Source organism: Neodiprion virginianus, chromosome 1 (genome assembly GCF_021901495.1).
Source record: "Neodiprion virginianus isolate iyNeoVirg1 chromosome 1, iyNeoVirg1.1, whole genome shotgun sequence".
NCBI classification, from domain to species: Eukaryota; Metazoa; Arthropoda; class Insecta; order Hymenoptera; family Diprionidae; genus Neodiprion; species Neodiprion virginianus.
Window position 1 is genome coordinate 906,105 of NC_060877.1, and position 18,577 is coordinate 924,681.

The window sequence follows — 18,577 nt, forward strand, 5'->3', positions numbered from 1 at the left end:
TAAAATCGTGAGAGAACTTTTCCGAAGAGCCTTCAATTCAAACAAAAAAGTGACTCCTTACAGAGAAGATTGAAATATTTCTATGACCGTTGTTTCGTGTCAGCTCTGCGTGTATTTTCACAGCTAGAGAATGTTGCCTGCATATAACCGCAAACCGGATAATTGTTGCAGAGGCACCTGACATTCATGTTCGTGCAAAGAATTAACGTCAGATTTGCCTGTTTTTGTAACAATAACTACATATTCATTAATCCAAATGAGACAGGATCCTGATGATTTGCAAGCGTCACGTCATTAATTATCAGGCTATTGTCTGGACCATGAAATTGCTTTCTTACTTGTGAATAACTCATTTTGTACGTGCATGCGGCGTTTTTTTTTTTTTTTCTTCTCGCAATTGAAACGCGGTAATTTGTTGTTCGAAATCATATTCAGCTCTGCCGTGTATCATATTAGCTGTATAACCGTCACGTTCTGCAGATTATGTAAATTCTGTACCGAGACTTAAATTATCGCAAGTAAAAACAGGTGGGTTTTACGTGTGGTACAGATAACGTTATTGCTTAGTCATAAAACAGAGGATGAAGCTTCGGTAACTACGTTATAAAATTTCGTCGATGTTATTTTACTGAGAAATATGTAATTGTAAAAACCGTGGCGGTAAAATTTGGACGCCAGGTAACGTATAAGTATGCATGTTGTAATATTTTATATATTTTTATTCAATACATGGTAGTTTTTCAGATTCGCCGCAGATTTTATATCATAGACGAATTTAAGAAAGGAAATACACAGTCCGGGCACGAGATGGTGAAATTTTTTTCTGTACATGTTGTAACGATGTAGGCGTTACAGAATAAGTTAAACAGGTTCCTCCGCTTATGAAGCGGATTAACGGGGCAGCGAAATTTAAAGATAGGAAATATGCTTCTATTGAAAAATGCGTGTTATGGGTTTAAAGACTGAAACAAAACTGTTTGTACAATAATACTTTTGTTGACGCGGCAATTTTATTCATTTTGTGACATACGAAAGCTCATCCTTGTACCCACTGCTACTAGATCGGAAAAGGGAGATAAACGACTCCACTGAAAGTTTTCACGCGTCAAATTCGGCGTGCAATATATTGCACGATTCATTTAGTAAATTCGATAAAATATCCAAAAAATCACCTAACAAACGACGATAGCAGGAATCATCAGGTACACCAACCAGATCGAAATTCGTATAATCAACCATCTCGTGAACTGTATGAATTTTGATCTATAAGTATGTCTGACGATTCGGGATTTCTTATATGTTTTATCGAATTTACAAGATAAATTGTGTTACAAACTACACGCCGAGTTATGATTTGGCGGATTTTGACAGGTGTACATTTTCGATAACGGGCAAGCGGGGGGGGGGGGGGGGGGTGATTTCGCGCTGTTTCTTTTTTTTTTTTTATCAATATCGCAATCGCAATCGTCGAACGGTGCTCCGCATCGGGGGACACGCAGACGTAAAATGGTGATCATAGGAATGTTTACGTCAATCTTCCAGGCTAGGCGGTGTGCATCAGCCTCGTCTATTCCGCAGGAGGGGGAGGGAACCGAGCCATGCAGCAGCGTCGGAGCAACGCAGTTGCGAAACGGAAAGACGGCGAAACCGCCAGAGGAACCAGCGAAGCAGCTTCTAACCTCGGCATCGTTGGCAGGGGGGCTATACGGGAAGTGTAAGTGCGGACGGAGAACGAGGAGGAGGCATTCGTACTGGCACAGTGGTCCCGGTCATGTCGCGTTCGTCAGTAGTGCACAGGTAGCCGATACGCCTCGAACGACGCCGAGGAACCAGCTGCCGGGAATCTGGTTCGACGCGATCGAGTTTACCTTATCGCCAAGAGACCCTCGACACGAACCCCGAAGATGACGATGAAGGAGGTCGCGAAGAAGGACGAGGCCCCGCCAGAGAAGGGCGCCGAGGCCGTCGGCGTGCCCTGGAAGTCGATGAGCCTCGGGCAGAAGTTCGGATACATGGCGAGGAACGTCACCGTCGAGCCGATGGTGGCCTGCTACATAATGCCGAGCGTCTTGGCGGCCCTCGCCACCCAGAATCTGAACCTGGAGAAGGCCTGCAGGGTGAACCTCGCCTACCCCGACGACGTCTGCACGGCTCTCGCCGCCCGAAACACGAGCGCCTTCCACGAGGAGGAACTGGCCGTGCAGAAGCTCGTCGCCGGCATGCAGTCCTGGAAAACGGCGCTCCAGAGCGGCCTGCCCGCCGTCCTGATCCTCTTCATCGGGGCATGGAGCGACCGGACCGGACTCCGGAAACCCTGCATGCTGGTACCGATCGTCGGCGAGTTCCTCACCAGCATAAGCCTGATAATATGCACCTACTGGTTCTACGAGCTGCCCATGGAGGCCGCCGGAGCTTCCGAGGCTTTGTGGCCGGCCTTGACCGGCGGGTGGTTCGCCATGTTCATGGGTATATTCAGCTACATCGGCGACGTGACGACGGTCGAGTCCCGCACCCTCAGGATCGGGGCTGTGAACGTGTTCGTCTCCCTCGGGATCCCGATAGGCATGGCCTTGTCCGGGGTGCTTTACGTTAAGATCGGTTTCTACGGGGTCTTCGCCATTTCCACCGTCTGCTACGTCCTCAGCTTCGTCTACGGCGTCGTCTGCATCAAGGAGGTCCCCAGGCCTCCGTCAACCTCGGCTAATCTCCAGGAGAAGAAGCCCCAGCCCAAGCCTACGATCTTCGCATCCGTCGCCGACTTTTTCGCCCTCAGGCACATATCCGAGACGTTCAAAGTCGCGTTTAAGAAGGGTGCCAACAACAGGCAGCAGAGGGTCGCCGTCCTCATGGTCATCGTTATGGTCGTCATCGGACCCATGCACGGTGAGTTTTGTTCAAGGATTCGAGGAGCCGCGGATCGTCTACAAAATGAAACCAATAACAGCTTCCCAACTTGTACAGCTTTCGAGATATTTCGGTCAGAGTGTTTGAAAAATTCAAACCGGATGAGTCGCCTTTTAGAATTTTACTACCGAGTTCCGGCGTTCGCGAGGCTTCGTTTCAGGCTAAAAACCAACTCTTCGAAGAGTACGTAAAAAGGCAAAAATGTATATTTATACGTTTGCAGAAAAGTAATTAATGTCTTTCATTGTAACAGATCATCTCCAACTGATTGTGAGAGCGTTGTACGGTTGAAAAAAATGCATTATCAAAGCTTTGCATTGTCAGTGTACAAGTCGAGTCGTAGATCATTGCCGGATACTAGATCCAAGGTCGAAAATCGCTGTCTAACAATGCGAGGATTAGTTCCAGCAAATATATATACATCGTCTATTGGCGAATAGAAAGGCTTGTCTCAGTGTGTGTGTGTGTGTGTGTGTGCCGTCCGTGTCTAGTTGCATTATGCGAATTGCGATATTCTGCACAGAGTTAATCAGGTTCGCAAAAAAAAATTCGATCGTAATATCATTGATCGCGATTCTGCAACTCGGTTACGCAAGGCAACCGGTATGCCGGTTTCGTCGATTGTTGTGCTTAGTGAGCTGGCTGCGCTTGACATTTGTCAACGAATCGTCACCCACCGCATCGACGATTAACAATAACCCAAATTAACCGAAATATACGCATGTAACGCCTTGATCGGCGTGTATCCCGTCCTCCGTTTCCGTTCCAACTCGGAACAGTTGCAAAGTAAGCCAATCGTAATAAACAAGCGAATAATAAAAAGAAAATAAAAAATAAAAAATAAAAGTAAGTAAATAAATTGAAAGAAAATAAAAAATAAAAAATAGCCAACACCGCGTTTCACCTCCCACGCGTAATTGTAGCCAAGAGCGGTGATCCACATCCGCTGCACGGATATCATTGCTAATTTATCCACTTATTTATTTTACCGTTGCGATCGGTATGTTTTCAATATATATATTATATATATATATATATATATATTATACTTGGTCGTCGCACCACCTGAGTACATATCGCTCTTCCTTCTCTCTGTTTTATTTTTTTACTCTCCGTAGGTTGCATGTCGGTTATTGTACTTTCTCTGCATATTATTTCCACTTTTCAGACTCATTGGCTTACGGAGACGCGGAGTCGTAGCGTTTATTGAGCGTTTAGGTTGGCTCTGAACTTTTGCGGTTGTTTTATTATTTTTATCGAATGCAAGTTGGTAAATCGAATTAAAAAAGATCAGAGGTGCAAGGATCGAGCTCAATGTCACACACGGCCTACGTTTTCGATCGCGGTGAGTCGCGAGAAAACCTTACAGTATCGTAGAAATGAGAAATAGAGAACAACTCAAACACAGATGAAATAACAAAGTCGAGTTCAGTTTTACGGTCAGCGAAAAATTCCACCAGGAATTCCGGTATTATAGAAATGAGAAAAAAGAACAATTCAAACACGGATAAAACAATAAGGTAGAGTTCCGTTTTACGGTCGGTGAAAAATTCCGCGAGGATTCGACACCCTGATTAATAAACCATGGTTGCATAAATAGCGCGCTCTCGTTGTTGCTCGTGCATCAGATCGAGTCAATGCAGCTTATCAGGCATAATGTTTTTCGACGTGCAGAGAGCGACGGGCCGAGATGAGCTCTGCTGAGGCTTTCGAGTTGATTATGCCCACAACAAGTGCACAATCGTTTTAGATGCAATTATTATATTCAACGCCGCGCGTAGATTGAGGATGATCGGGTTACGAAGGGGATAAACAATCGCCTTGCAGCTCTTGCGGGTGACGGGATATATATATATATATATACATACACGTGCATAATTCCATACCAGTGCATTAATTAAATTCATTTTCCGCACCGCTGGTCCCCGGCATGCGGTAGTACTTGCATGTTTACATTTACACTGACGACCAGGCGACGTAACCTAACGATCACGCGGTTTTGCGGTATTAAGGGGGGGATTTTTTTTTACTTTTTTTTTTTTAGAAAATCAAAACACATCGAGAAATTGGAGTTTGAGGGCTTTGTTATTTATGGTTTCAGGAATGCCGCCATTTTGTTATTAATTTCAATGAAAAAATTATAAAACATTGTCGAAACTATAAACAATCAAAACCCTCAAACTCAAATTGCTACAAGTGTTTTCATTTTCTTACAAAAATAAAAAAAACAAAACTCCTGACAATGGGGTTTAGATTTTAAATCGTCAAAGCCGCAACCCCCCTCCCTTATTTATCAAACGGATTTTGGGGAGAACTGTACCGTCTGCTCGTAACAACCGTTCCTCTTCCTATTAATTAATTCATTAATTAATTAAAGGTGTACGCCAATCGACCGGATCTCTGTCCCGTGCAGAGTGTTTAGAACCCTGCATCCTTCGCGATGTTAATTGTCTGCCTCGTGCCCGCACCTTGTAACAGATCGTAGGTGAAAGTGAAACGCGACGTTTATGTAACGAACATCGCGTCGTATCGAACAAATTTTGCTACCCTGTTACGTTCGTGTCTATATAATAGTAATCATCGTGGATATTCTCGGCATTGTAACGCGGATGTGTGCGATTACACGTTGCAACATGCGACGTTGAAATCTTTTCGAAAAGTACAGAAATATCGTAGAAAAATTCGCAACGTCACTATTCGGACAATCTTTACGATCGTGGATAAATGTCGGAAAAAACAATAAGCTGCATGAATTGAACAAAATTCTTTTTCCTCGTGACTGCACAATTTATCACATCTTGTAACATTTTGACCGTGCGTTGGTTACGATAACTAATGATCCTCGAGATGACGGGATCGAACTATTGGTACAAATAAGGCGTGTATTGTATAAGTATGGTCTTGGTAATTCAAATGCAGCCGCAATTAAAAATCTTGTTGTCTACAAGTACATTGTTTTTTTACTGGAGTTTTTACTTCTGAAAATCCATTTTAGCCTCAATGAATTTACTATATGCCTAGTCGAGTTAAGGTTTAAAATTGATGTGCTTCTTTTCAGTGATATAACGAGGATCCACTGGTTATAAACAATACCTATTTCTTTATCTATATTTTCAGTAAGAACAACTTTGTGTCAAATAACCATTAATTTCATCCGGTGAACATTGAACGAAACCTACAATTTGACCATTACGTAAGCATTCCTGCGGATCGGCAATTATTGTCTCTAAAAATTTGGTACTTTCGAATTAACATAATCTGCGGTGAAAGATAAAATTTTTTTACAAACGCGAGATTGGGTTGCTTCGTTCGTTTGAAAAATAATAGCTCAATATCACGAAAATAATATTCATTTCTTCGAAATAAAAATCGCTGAAAAATGGTTAAACTTTTAATTAACGCCTAGATACCTTTGATCCAACTGATACGTAGCTGCATAGATCGGTAAATTATTTGATTAAATCGAATCGGAAGTCGAATAAATTACTTGTTTGATTTAACGACGTTTTTTCTCTCAGTGCACTCGCTGATTATCATTTCAAACGTGTGATTACGTATAAATGAGCCGCAGGCGATCAGCAATTTGCATTATTGAAGAGCGTGTAAAACGCCGTGAAATTTGTATATATTTTACCGTAAGTTAAGAATCGGGTGAATGAGATGTTTTTACGTTTCTTCTTATCTTATTATTTTTACGCTCCTCGTAAAGTTACGGGCACGTTAGTTGTTTCAATGTAAATTCAACGTACGAAGAGTACAAGTTTAGCATTCGTGTATGGCGGTTTTACACGCAACGGAAACGCCGACTAACAGCTTTAAAGTGGACACTTTTGCGGAAAATCAGCCGGTTAAGAAACGTCGAGGAGTGTGCAAGCTCAAGCCCACGCGGGATGCGAAACCTTGTCTAATCAACCCGCGAGGTCATCCCGTTACACCTAAATACCGTGCACGCATCATCACCCCGAGTCGAAATTTAACGCCTACTTCAAACCCTGTACCGGGTAGGGTTTGAAAATGGTAAGGTAGGTTAGATTTCATTCCGTTGTCGGACCCAACTTTGACGCAAAAAATTTCCCAAGTTAACGGTCAAAGTATATCGGGACATATGTTTGGAACGTCCTTCGACCCTCCAGAGGTGGTACGGTTCAATTTGTAAATAAATTTTAGAGTTTTTTTTATTTACATTAACTTAAAGCGCCTCTGGTTAAAATGGTCTATCTTTTTTTAATTTTTTTAGTTTTTTGTTTTACAATTTATAGTTTCGGTAAAAATATTGATTTATCTTTCACATATTGCTTCAGTCGTCCAAAATTGACACCGCATCGCGTCGTTGACGTGAGTAAAAAAGAAAAACCGATTTGGCCAGAAAGCGATAATATCACACTCCGAAATGTCGTCACGGTGCTTTCTCCGGTCGATTCGTTGCTCCCGTTCGCCGCCGTTATCGGCGTAGATAAATCCATTCCCACATGCCGTTCCACAGGTTCGGGTCAGGGCCGCGTTTTAGTTATTTAGTCGGGTATCTCGAAAGGCCCGATGCCCCTTGGCGCTAAGAACGTGCGACGACCGGCCGGAGGCGTTGATTTGCCTTACCGGTTTCGCGCCGATCACGGCATCACGCTTGCTTCCACACGATCACGAGACGTCGTGCGCGATATCTTGATCGCGATCTCTCGAGTCCCGCGTATTATTAATTAATGCGTGCTTTATTTTTCGTCCAATGATCGTGATCGCCGTCAACCGCCGTACGCCGGTTTTGTTGCCGATGAAAATCACGCGGAGAGAGATTTGCATGATAAATTATACCGCCCAAAGTATCGGCTAACTGTACACGCTGACAATGACGATGTTTATCTCTTTGAGATTCGATTTGAAATTAGGACGTGAGGAATGAAATCACGAAATTTACAGCCGCCGCGCTGCTTCGGATAATACCGCAATCTTCCTGCTCTACGCACGTACGATTTGTACGTATTATTACACATGTATGGCTCTCGGCTAAAACTTTCTCAAATCGGAATGCGAATAGGAGAGAACTACGAGTGGTGTTTGACAAATATTTGGGCGTACGTCAAACTCTTGCATCGTATTCACCTACATTCCCGCACCTGTCGTCACGGTTTCTCACGTCTGGAGATCAAAATACAGCGCGCCGGCTGGTCGTAAATTCCGAAATGCTAAACTCGACTAGAGACAGACTACAACCGGTTTTGTTAAATTGTATTATTTTTTTTTTCTCTTCCCCATTACAGTTAAACGAGTTGAATTCTCCTCGGCTTGACCCAGAGACGTTTTAATGAAGCGTGTGGTCTACAAACTGGTAACGAATTAACGGTCCTGTTTATACAATGAGAAATGAAAAAGAACGCGTTGCATAATTCTGCCATATGCGTGTGATTAACGAAACCACGAATCTTTAAGTTGAAATAAGCTCATACCGCCGTCGATTTGATGTTGCGCGACAAGCGCTGAGTGAGATCAACGAGCAATGTCTTTGATTCGATACCAAAGTAGACCAGCAGCAAGGAGAGTTCTGGATACAGATTCCTGCACCGACACCTTACCGACGTTTCTACAACGCTCGACGGCGGGTGGATATCCCGACTCTGGTTCGTTTCTAGAACGTTCCAGAAGCGTCGGTAAAACGTCGGTGCAGGAATCTGTATCAAGAACTCTCCTCGCTGGTCTACTTATCAATTTGCGATGCTACTTACAGATTCTGCGATGTCACACGATCCTGGATAAACTTGCGAGCTATAATCGGACATCGTCGTTGTCGGAATTCGCTACAGCGTGTACCTACACACAGCGACGAATACCCGCATTAAACCCACTCGCCTCGAATGCTCGCCGCATGCAAATGTTGACTAATAATCAGCGATTCCGCTATATTTTTCAGGGCAAACGGTAAGGTCTTATTGTTAACGAGAGGTCGGACCGACGAGTCGCGTCTTCGAGCGTCGAAAGACTCGAAAGGTCGCGCGGTAAGGAGAACAAAGTATAATTTGATAAAGACCGTGGCTGAGCGGAAACGATTTGATGAAGGCTTTAATAAGCGGGCTTGTTGTGTAACTTTACTTCTACACGCCCCTGTGTCGCGTACGTAATATAAATATATAATCTACCCAACAAGACGCGCGTGCATCCACCTGTCCGTCCTCCCGTCTCTGTTAGTGCAAAACGGCGTATAACGATGCTCCATTATCATTTCTTTCCGATTCTTATTTCGTCGTTAAACGCTGTCCTCAATCCCACATTCACACCAGATGTCCGAAGGATGCACGGAGGCAAAGCCAGGACACATTAGCCATCCGCTTCTGCATCTGCACACCTGCAGTTTTTTTTTTTTTTTTTTGCACTTACATGGATTATTCAGTCGCTATAATAATCAAGTTAATTGCTCGAAGGCTGCAGCCGAGACGCCGACGTCAGATTTCGACGCTGTGGAAGTAAGGAATTTTTTCTTAATTCGGTATGAAAAATTTTGCCTAGCAACGTACAAGGATCGCAAATTATAATGGCAAAGTACAATTTTATCCGAAAGAACAGTTTCGAATCGTCCGTAAAAACGCTCGTTTTATAGGGGAATAAATAAATCTGTCATCACACGAATGTAAAATTATAATCAATATTATTGGGAAAAAAAGAAAATAAAAAACCAACTAACAACTGTCAACTAGCTTTTCGATCGTAATATCTTACAGTCTGCATACAATGTTTCGTGAATCGTAAGACTATTTAACAAATTTTTATTTACGTTCGACCGAGGCGGAAAAATTTATGCCAAGTATGTATACGCCACGAGTAATAATAATTTCTGCTGGAAGTAATATAACGGCACTCGTTTTTTCGACATCCGAACTTTCGATGCGTGCTGAATCGTGTCCGCAGAGTGCGAATTAAGGCGCGGAACCGTCGCCTATTATCGAACCGCCGGTAATGATATTGGAGGACGCGGTTTTCGATAGATTTCGATTACAATTTTCTCACGTCGTCTACTTCGCAGAGTTTTCACTATCTACGGGGATAAATTGAAAACTGCACGCTCATTAGGCGACAGGAGAGGTAGAAACGTTGTATAATTATTATACGTGAAAAAAAATTCTGGGTCATTCTGCAGCCTTACGATTATTATAATCCGCACAGATATATTCATGGGGATATAATGACTCGAACGAAACAGGGCTGAATTGATACGTAAAAAAAAAAAAATTGAATTTTGTCCGCTCTTTGTGGTAAAAATTAAATAATCAATAATGTGCACGTCCGTAAGGTTTAGGCATAACAATAATACTATACTAATACTGATATCCCAAATTTCTCGAGTAGCAACTTAGTGAAAAAAAAAAGAAAAATAAACCACGCTAAGGTAAAAATTTCTCTAATACGCATGCTTCCACTTATAACGCCTGTTTCTTCGAGGAATTTATTTCATTGCCTTTATCACACGTTGATTGGACACGCTTCTCGATTATTTTACCGGGGAAAGAAGAATCGGGCATGTGGATTTGCGAAATATTCTCATGCATGTCCGTGATGTCGAATATCGGCACGTCGGACACGTCAGTTACAATCGCGAATAATTAACGGCGAATTCTTCTCGCAGCTTTTTCAAAGTGTCGATCAAGCGTGAGAAAAACTCGGAGAGAGAATTATACTGACAATTTTTTATTTACATTTTATCCTTTTTCCCTCGCGAAAAAATACAAATCATTTTATGCCTCGTATTAACTGCATAGTTGAATATAATCGTTATGCCTTGCAGCCCGAGTTAAGATCGTAAAATCGTGCCATTTGTTTTCACGTACAAGAAATTACCATGGTTGTTTAAACAATCAAGTTATCACAGGCGATTTCCTACTGATTTTAAGCTGGAGAATATTACCTAATTATACTTGTAAGTATTTGCCAGAGGTTTTGCGCGAATTTGGGACAAGGTAACGCAGTTCGTTCTCGTTGTTATAATACAGTTTTGCATTATAAACGGTATAGTTTTCAGCGTGCAGTGCATACGTAATATTCCAACAATCCATTCGCCGCGTTTAATTTTTTTAACAATTTTCCCCGCCCAAAATGACAACCGTAATAACCCGAAACCGTATTAAATTCTGTTCGAATCGCTCCGGACTGGTCTCAGGCTAAAAAGGGATCAGGTTTCGTTGACCTCGAATAACATTTTTTACCTACATCCTTTTTTTCTTACGCGCCAAAATAAACACCCAGTTGTTATACTCCGCAAAGTCCGGTATGTAGGATTGAAATCTTCAACAATCGATGAACGTTCTTTTCTTACCTGTCATAACCGATTCTTCGGCATGAAAAAATATCCACGATGTAAGTAATATACGATACAGACACATTGCATACATATTTTTCTATCATCGAGATCAGCTGGTAATATGTCAGTTGAAAAAAAGATCCGGCTAATTCTAACCCTTGAATATATATTATAACACTTGTCCGGTATATTTTTTATTTATTTATTTTTATTTTTGTTTCTTATTTTTTTATTGTCATGTCTCGCACGTATATTTTTTCTACCGAATCGTTCTTGGTTAGTTTTAATCCACCTTGACACCGAAAGACGCTTGAATTTCATTGTCATTATCTGTGAAGGATGACATACCGCGAACAAGCTAGTCTACCGAACGTAATGCGATGTGATTGCATAGGTATATAATTTTCGAGGACGTGTATTTTAATTACAGCGTATATATAACAAAACTCGATAAAATCCCTCGTACGTGTTTACGTATAAATTTCTTCCAGTCAGCAGCCGATGTACCGATCGCACCACTTTTTTCGCTTATTTCTGAGTGTAAAAAAAAATCTGTTATTTACATGAAATAATTGCACGCTCGAGCAGACCGTAAATTTCTAATATCTAGTGTCAAAAAATTGTGTCGTGCGTTCGAATACCTCATTAATATCTTCTTAGGGCAATTTCCGAACCATCGTTGAGTGAAATAGAAAACATTGTATACCCCTTCCTTTCAGCTCTTAAGCTATATAATAACATATAGTCAGTGACTTTCGCAATTCACGAGAAAGCTTCGTCGGGGAATCGATCCGGGATCGAGGGATATTATATCACGTTTCTAAGTCCGGTATCGTGTGTTGCGGTGCTAAAAACATTCGCGCCCATTTTTTACTTATTGTTTTTTTTTATCATCATCACCTTGGTTCCTTCGTCCGGCTGTGATACAAGACGTGTCGCGAATTTCTGCAGCTCATTTTACGGTGTCAACAAAACTTATACTTGTAGATTTTTTAGAATTCAAAGCCGCCGGTGGGCGTCGATGACGTGCGCGGCGATACGGCGTGAACGTGAATTGTTTGGGAATGAATTAGGAAGACGCAATCACCGATGATGGCATGCGTGCCTCTCGGCATCTTATTTTATTTTTTTATTCTTTCTCTCCTTCTTCCCGACGTCACTGCACGGTTCGCATTCAATTCGTCGTTCGTTCATTCATTCATTCATTAATTCATTCGGTTTATGTTATGTTCCAGGTGAGATGGCGGTGATGTACTTGTTCACCAGGTACCGATTCAACTGGAACGAAGTCCAGTTCAGCATGTTTTCCACCTACAGCATGCTGACAAATCTAGCTGGTTCGTATAATTTAACAATAAAATATTATCTTATTTAGGTTGAATTTCTAAAGTCACGGACTCTAATGGACCAAAACCACCTGGCTCAGCCAAATACAATTAGCGATAATTGTCATTGTTCGCATCGCGATTATTCCTATTATTCCTATTACAGCTGCCTTCGATTATGATTTAAAAAAAAAAAAGAAACAATACAAAAACCGATAATCATTTTTTGCAAACCTGACATAATTATGTTACATTTTTTTTTCCACCACGTAGTGTCTCTTCGGTTGTTGACCAAAAAAAAAAAAAAATTGCAAAACGGAACCTCGTCACGGTACATGACCAGCTTTCTTTTAGATTAAAAACATTACGCGAGCAACGTGAGTTATTCGAATTTGTCGTAACATTGATGGTTCGAGTCATAAACAGTGTACCGGTGTTTCCGCGGTTGATTTTAATTCAAAGAATACACGCCGCAGTCCTTTTTCTTCGACTTTTACTGACAAATCCAAGGTTCCAGTATTCATATCCGGTAACGTATCTTCCTGTACAACTGTTAAACGCACCCCGCGATGCTCGGTTATAATCAATCAATCGACTTACCGCAGTCTTGGGTTTCCTCGATCTATCGATAATCAGCATCTAATTATCTCGTGTCGGAAAAGCAATTACATCGACGGCAAGAATGGCGGTGTCGAAGGCGTTAAACGCGTCGACCGTTGTTGTCGAACACGCATGTAGCAGGTGCATAATACAGTAGATGTGTTTGTATCCCGCGAATGACTCTCCGATGAAAGGAAGGTGTACACCTATACGTATATTCAATTCCATAATATATACAACGCATTATGCAACGTTAACAGTAAACGGATAAACCTGAATGCCTATGTGAATAAACCTTCCGGAGATCGTAGATTAATTCAGATCCAATCTCACGTGTCATTGGAATGACAAACTGTTTCGAGCCGTATATATTTATCATGGGTATGCGTATACGCCGGTGTTGCAACGTGTAATTACGGTACCGATGATGAGGAACGCGTGCCCTGTGACTCCGTCGCAATTTGCCAAATGAATCGTAATTCGTTAAACTGTAATTAGAAGGTACAATTCCCAAACGGCAGGCTTGGAATTACGGTAATGGTGCCGATGAGCTCACGCGTGGTCTTAGCTTGGAGTTAAGTTCACCGATCAGTGAACCGTGCAAAGTCTCGGACTTTGCTCGTTATCTACCGAATCGACCGTCGATGATTGAGCAATCGTACTTATGGTGAAATGCTTATTGTCCAGGAACGATGGTTTCGATCGGGGTGTTCAGCCACCTATTGAAGATCGACGATGCACTGGTGGGCGTGATGAGCTGCATGAGTAAAATCCTCGCCAGTTTCGTCTACGCGTTTGCGAGCACCGACTGGATGATATACTTAGGTTTGTCGATTATCGACTTAGAAAGTGCAACTTGACGGGGATCGTGACACCCTAATAACGTGCCTACTTTCAGCTCCTCTGGTCGAGATCGTGAACGGCACGTCGTTCATCGCCATGAGATCCATAGCCTCGAAGCTTGTGCCAACCGACGAGCTGGGTGAGTAGAATCGTTCCAACGATCACGATCTGTGCGATCGACAAAGCTGTGCCGTGTGTAATGGGTATGCGATTCCTGGAAATCACGGAGCATGGATTATATAATTATATCCACAATGAGCCGGGTGGTATGGACGGGTTGCCGGCTTTGTCCTCACGGCTCCTATCGCGGTGCCAATCAGCGAGGCACTTCGCGAACCGGCAACATCATTCGATAAAATAGCGCGCCGGTTACATGTTATACTCGTACACCTGCCTATTCGCGAACCTTTATTATCCTGGGAACGCATTCATTTCCATTACGCAACAGCCTGTAGTACCCACTTTACGCGGACGCAGTTAACGGATAACTGCAGCAGGCTTCGTCTCGACGAAGGACGTCGATCCTGCGGGTTTGAACAGTTGGAAACCAGTTGGGGTCAAGGACATCGGTATCGCCGATCAACGGTCCGATTCAACGTCCATTGCGCATATATGGGGCATCCCGTGGCAACTCGTTTATCTGGAATTCATTTTTTTTTTTTTTTTTGGGGGGGTGAAGTAGGACGTCGAAAGGCGAAAGTTTTTGAGTAATTATACCGTCGATAATCGTAAAAAAAAAAAAAAAAACTAGAAATGTACCATTTTAATCGAAATATTTTTGGCACGTGATTGTAAACCATCTTCTTGTACAGGTTTCTAGAATATTTTTCATTTTACCAAGGCGTTGAAAAATGTTTTTTTTTCTTCAACTTTTCATCAATTATTAACATCATATTTCAAATGTTTTTCGGTTCGAAAAAAAATCTTTTTAAAATTCCCCTGGAAAGTGTACATATAGTCAATATTTTTCTCATTCTTTAAGATAAGTTTGCTGAATTTTCAAAGTGTTTTAAATAACCAACAAAATAGAAGCTTGCCGTATGGTGGAAAAAAGATGAGTAACTTCGCTTTCATCTCCGCCATCCGTTCCTCTACTTCGTATTTTACAGTCACGATAGCTTTCAGTTTTCCGCAAGACGTTTTTTCGATTTTGCAGGACTTTTCACGGTCCGCATGATTTGAAAAAACACAGCGAACGGGTCTTGAAAATTTCTTCAACTGTAATAAAATGTTATTACTGAGATAGGCGTGAAAGGTGTTGATTAATCAACTACTTTGCACTCTTCGCAGGCAAAGTCAACTCTTTATTCGGCGTTTGCGAGGCGCTAATGCCGTTGGTTTACGGCCCCATGTACAGTTCCGTCTATGCCGCTACCATGAACACGCTTCCTGGGGCATTTTTCCTCCTTGGCGGGGGACTCACCATTCCGGCTGTTATTCTATTTCTGTAAGTATTTCGCCACAATTATCTGTACTCGGATTAGGCCTCAATTTTTCGTTACATGCGCAATTCATCTCCGCCATTATGACCGACCTCGCGTATTTTCTTCGTTCTGCCTGTTCATGATCCGTATAATTGCTGTCGTTTATTACATTTTGTTATTCCCCGTCATTAACGAGTAATTTGATCCCTACTGTGTATGCACATACATGCTGTCCTTACGTAACAAACCATTTATACACGTGCAACAAAACCGATCGACGATCCGGATCCGATGTAATGAAAGGTGGCATCTCGTGGTTAAAAATAAAAATATGTGTCTACTAAATCGAAAGAGTCGGTGCTTGATGATGAAAATAGTTTTTTTCTTTTTTATTCCGTCTTTGTCTTCCACAATTGAAGCCTTTCAGTCTCGCAATTCAACTTTTTTTCCATGGAAGTGCAATTATACGATTCCTATATATATTTCAGCGCTGAGTCCGAATCTGATGTCAGAATTTAATAAAACTAATAACAAGCCATAAAATAGGGTGAAAATAAGTTGAATTATTTTAGACAATATTGTTTGAGACAGTGGTCTTGAATGAGATTTATATGAATAGTTATTGTGAGACGATATAATTTTAGGTCAAGAACAGGTACTAACCCCATGAAAACTACCCCTATCCATTGAATTTTGTAAATCTAATGGCCGTTCTGTGATCTTTGTTTGTCAAACAATGAATGCCAAGCGTTTTTAGTATAAGTTTATTATAAAATATCTCCGCTAACGAATGACATTCACGAAAATACGCTTGTTTCTACACATGTTCATTTATAACGATTACCAACAATTACGGATTCACAAAAAATCCTAATCATTCCAAGGTTTGAGTGTTTTTGTGCCTGAAAATGCAAACATATTCAGGATTTTTCATGGAATATAAATAAAATGACAAAAAATAAAAAAGAACGGTTGCCATTATAGTGGCATCTGTGACTGAAAGGGTTAAATCGATATTAAAACCTAACAGCTCGCGCCACAGACGAGCGGTTTATTCCTATTCCCTTTTTCGCACCGATTCTTCTTCTTCAATCATCGACATTCGCTGCATCTCTCAATAAGCCGCTTACAATTCTTATGAAACCTTAAAACTTGTCCGAATAGATGGCTTTACACCGAACACAGAGCGGATCGGAAGCGGGTCGAAGAAGAGAAGAAACAGGATTTGGAGAAACCGTCCGAAGGATCCGAGGCACCTCGAGGCTTGGATAATGGGGCCTTTGAGACGGAACGAATGTGACGTGTGAAAATTATTAACACTTAGTCGACGAAACGGATTTTAGTCGCCAATTTTCGCACTCGAGACGCTCATACTACTTGTCAGAGGTTTGGAGTGGAGCCTGAACGATAGATAAACCTTGAAACTTCTCCAGGTGTAATGTAAATTCGATGGATTTGATCCCGCTGTATTAACTTACCTCGGCAATCAAGTCCCGTTTTTTATTCTAATCTGAAATATCCGGTGGAAATTTAACGAATTATCGAGTTGCAACGCGGTATGAGCTACAATATTTCAATGCGGCGATGACGTATGATTTTGAATGAATCCATATTGTTTGTCGTGTTTCTAAAAACATTCGGAAAACCGATAGTTTCAATATTATTCTCCAACTTCACCCGCATACGTGTTATATTTGTAAATATTTCCAGCTCTAGAATATACGGTGGGTACAACAAAATTGAACTTACAAGCATCGCTCTGTTTACAGAGCATATTTTAATTAATTTAATATATAAGAATATAGGAGATTGAAGTAAAAAAAATTTAGGTAGGCGTAACGTAATTAGGTATAGTGTTATTAGTCAAGGTTTGCTAAAACCGTTGATAGACGGGTGGATAAAATGACAAATGATTTTATTCTCGTTCTCATACACGGTTCAACTTTATAGACATATTAGATTGACAATGAGCCAAAATTACTCTATTTTAATATACGTAACGTAATACATACATTTAGCTTACAAAAAATGGTGTGCCTTCCACGAGTAGATTGTACAGTAAATAATAATGCATTCAAAATAGTATCTAGGTATATATCTTCATACTCTTATTCTTATATATATATATACATATATATATATAGATATCTATTTATATTCCATTGACGTCCTACTTCTTTTTGATATACCGCAATTAAATGAATATACTGAAACAAAATTAGTACGACGATGAAAATAAAACCAGAAATTGACAATGAGAATATATTACTTGTCATGTTGATTTGACGGTATACCCGCAGAGACATCGTCGTAATTAGACAATATATTTATGCCGTAGAGGTATATTGTTTGCAAAATTGATTCTCTAACTGGACACATATGCCTACCATGCGGTTAGCAATGAAATCGAAACTATAAATCTATGACAGAATCGACATCGTTGGGTGTTTGTAATGAATAAAAGAAACTGTAATTCGTGTCATTATAAAGATGGAATAACGTAATTATAAAATGAAATTTATACCGTCACATCATTCATGCGGGTAAATTGCATCAATTATTAAGTACTTAACTAGATTAAATATACATGAATTGAAACGGGAAAAACAATAGTTTCGCACGTGTTACACAATAATTATATCTTATTAAATATTATTATATTTTCGAGGTAGCGGTGGCTACACCTTTTCATTCTTCTTACCTCCCGACAGTTGAATTTTACAAGTAATTAATATGGCATACAAGTGCGGTTTTTTAAATCAGTTGATTGCAAAGCGATAAAAATTCATGACTCTTCTAATCGTATGTTAGTTTCATTAAAAATACGCATATACGATTAAAAATGATCACCGCCTATATTATCCCTAAGTATTAACATTTATATTGTTTAAACATTATCATTATTAAGCTTTAGGTATTTTTTTGTGATATATAGTAATATATAATTTTCTATTTAACGAATCATATGTATAATAAATTCTAAATATACAGCTAAAAATATTTTCTGATTCTTCGTTTATAACACATTATAGGTATATTCGGAATGAACAGTAAAACACTTCTCGGTCGCTTGGTCTTATTCCATTGGTAGAATTAGTAATGCTAATCGCATCGTTTATTCTATCAACAACACGAACTACTGCCTTAATGAAGAAATTTACTAATTTTTTCATAAATATTCACAACCATGTGACCTGAATCTG

The 18,577-nt window shown here is 40.7% G+C and overlaps 1 protein-coding gene across 2 annotated transcripts; it reads left to right on the plus strand.

Moving 5' to 3' along the window:
• Positions 1-1,580: 1,580 nt before the first annotated feature.
• On the plus strand, positions 1,581-18,374 carry LOC124301430 (solute carrier family 46 member 3-like). Of its 2 annotated transcripts, XM_046756453.1 has the most exons (6): positions 1,581-2,883; positions 12,418-12,519; positions 13,795-13,932; positions 14,006-14,089; positions 15,241-15,397; positions 16,539-18,374. In XM_046756453.1, exons 1-6 carry the CDS (start codon positions 1,905-1,907, stop codon positions 16,672-16,674), a joined length of 1,596 nt encoding a protein of 531 aa, XP_046612409.1. In that variant the 5' UTR covers positions 1,581-1,904; the 3' UTR covers positions 16,675-18,374. The 2 variants fall into 2 exon arrangements, with proteins under 2 accessions (XP_046612409.1, XP_046612418.1); XM_046756462.1 differs by lacking the exons at positions 13,795-13,932; positions 14,006-14,089.
• Positions 18,375-18,577: the final 203 nt, after the last annotated feature.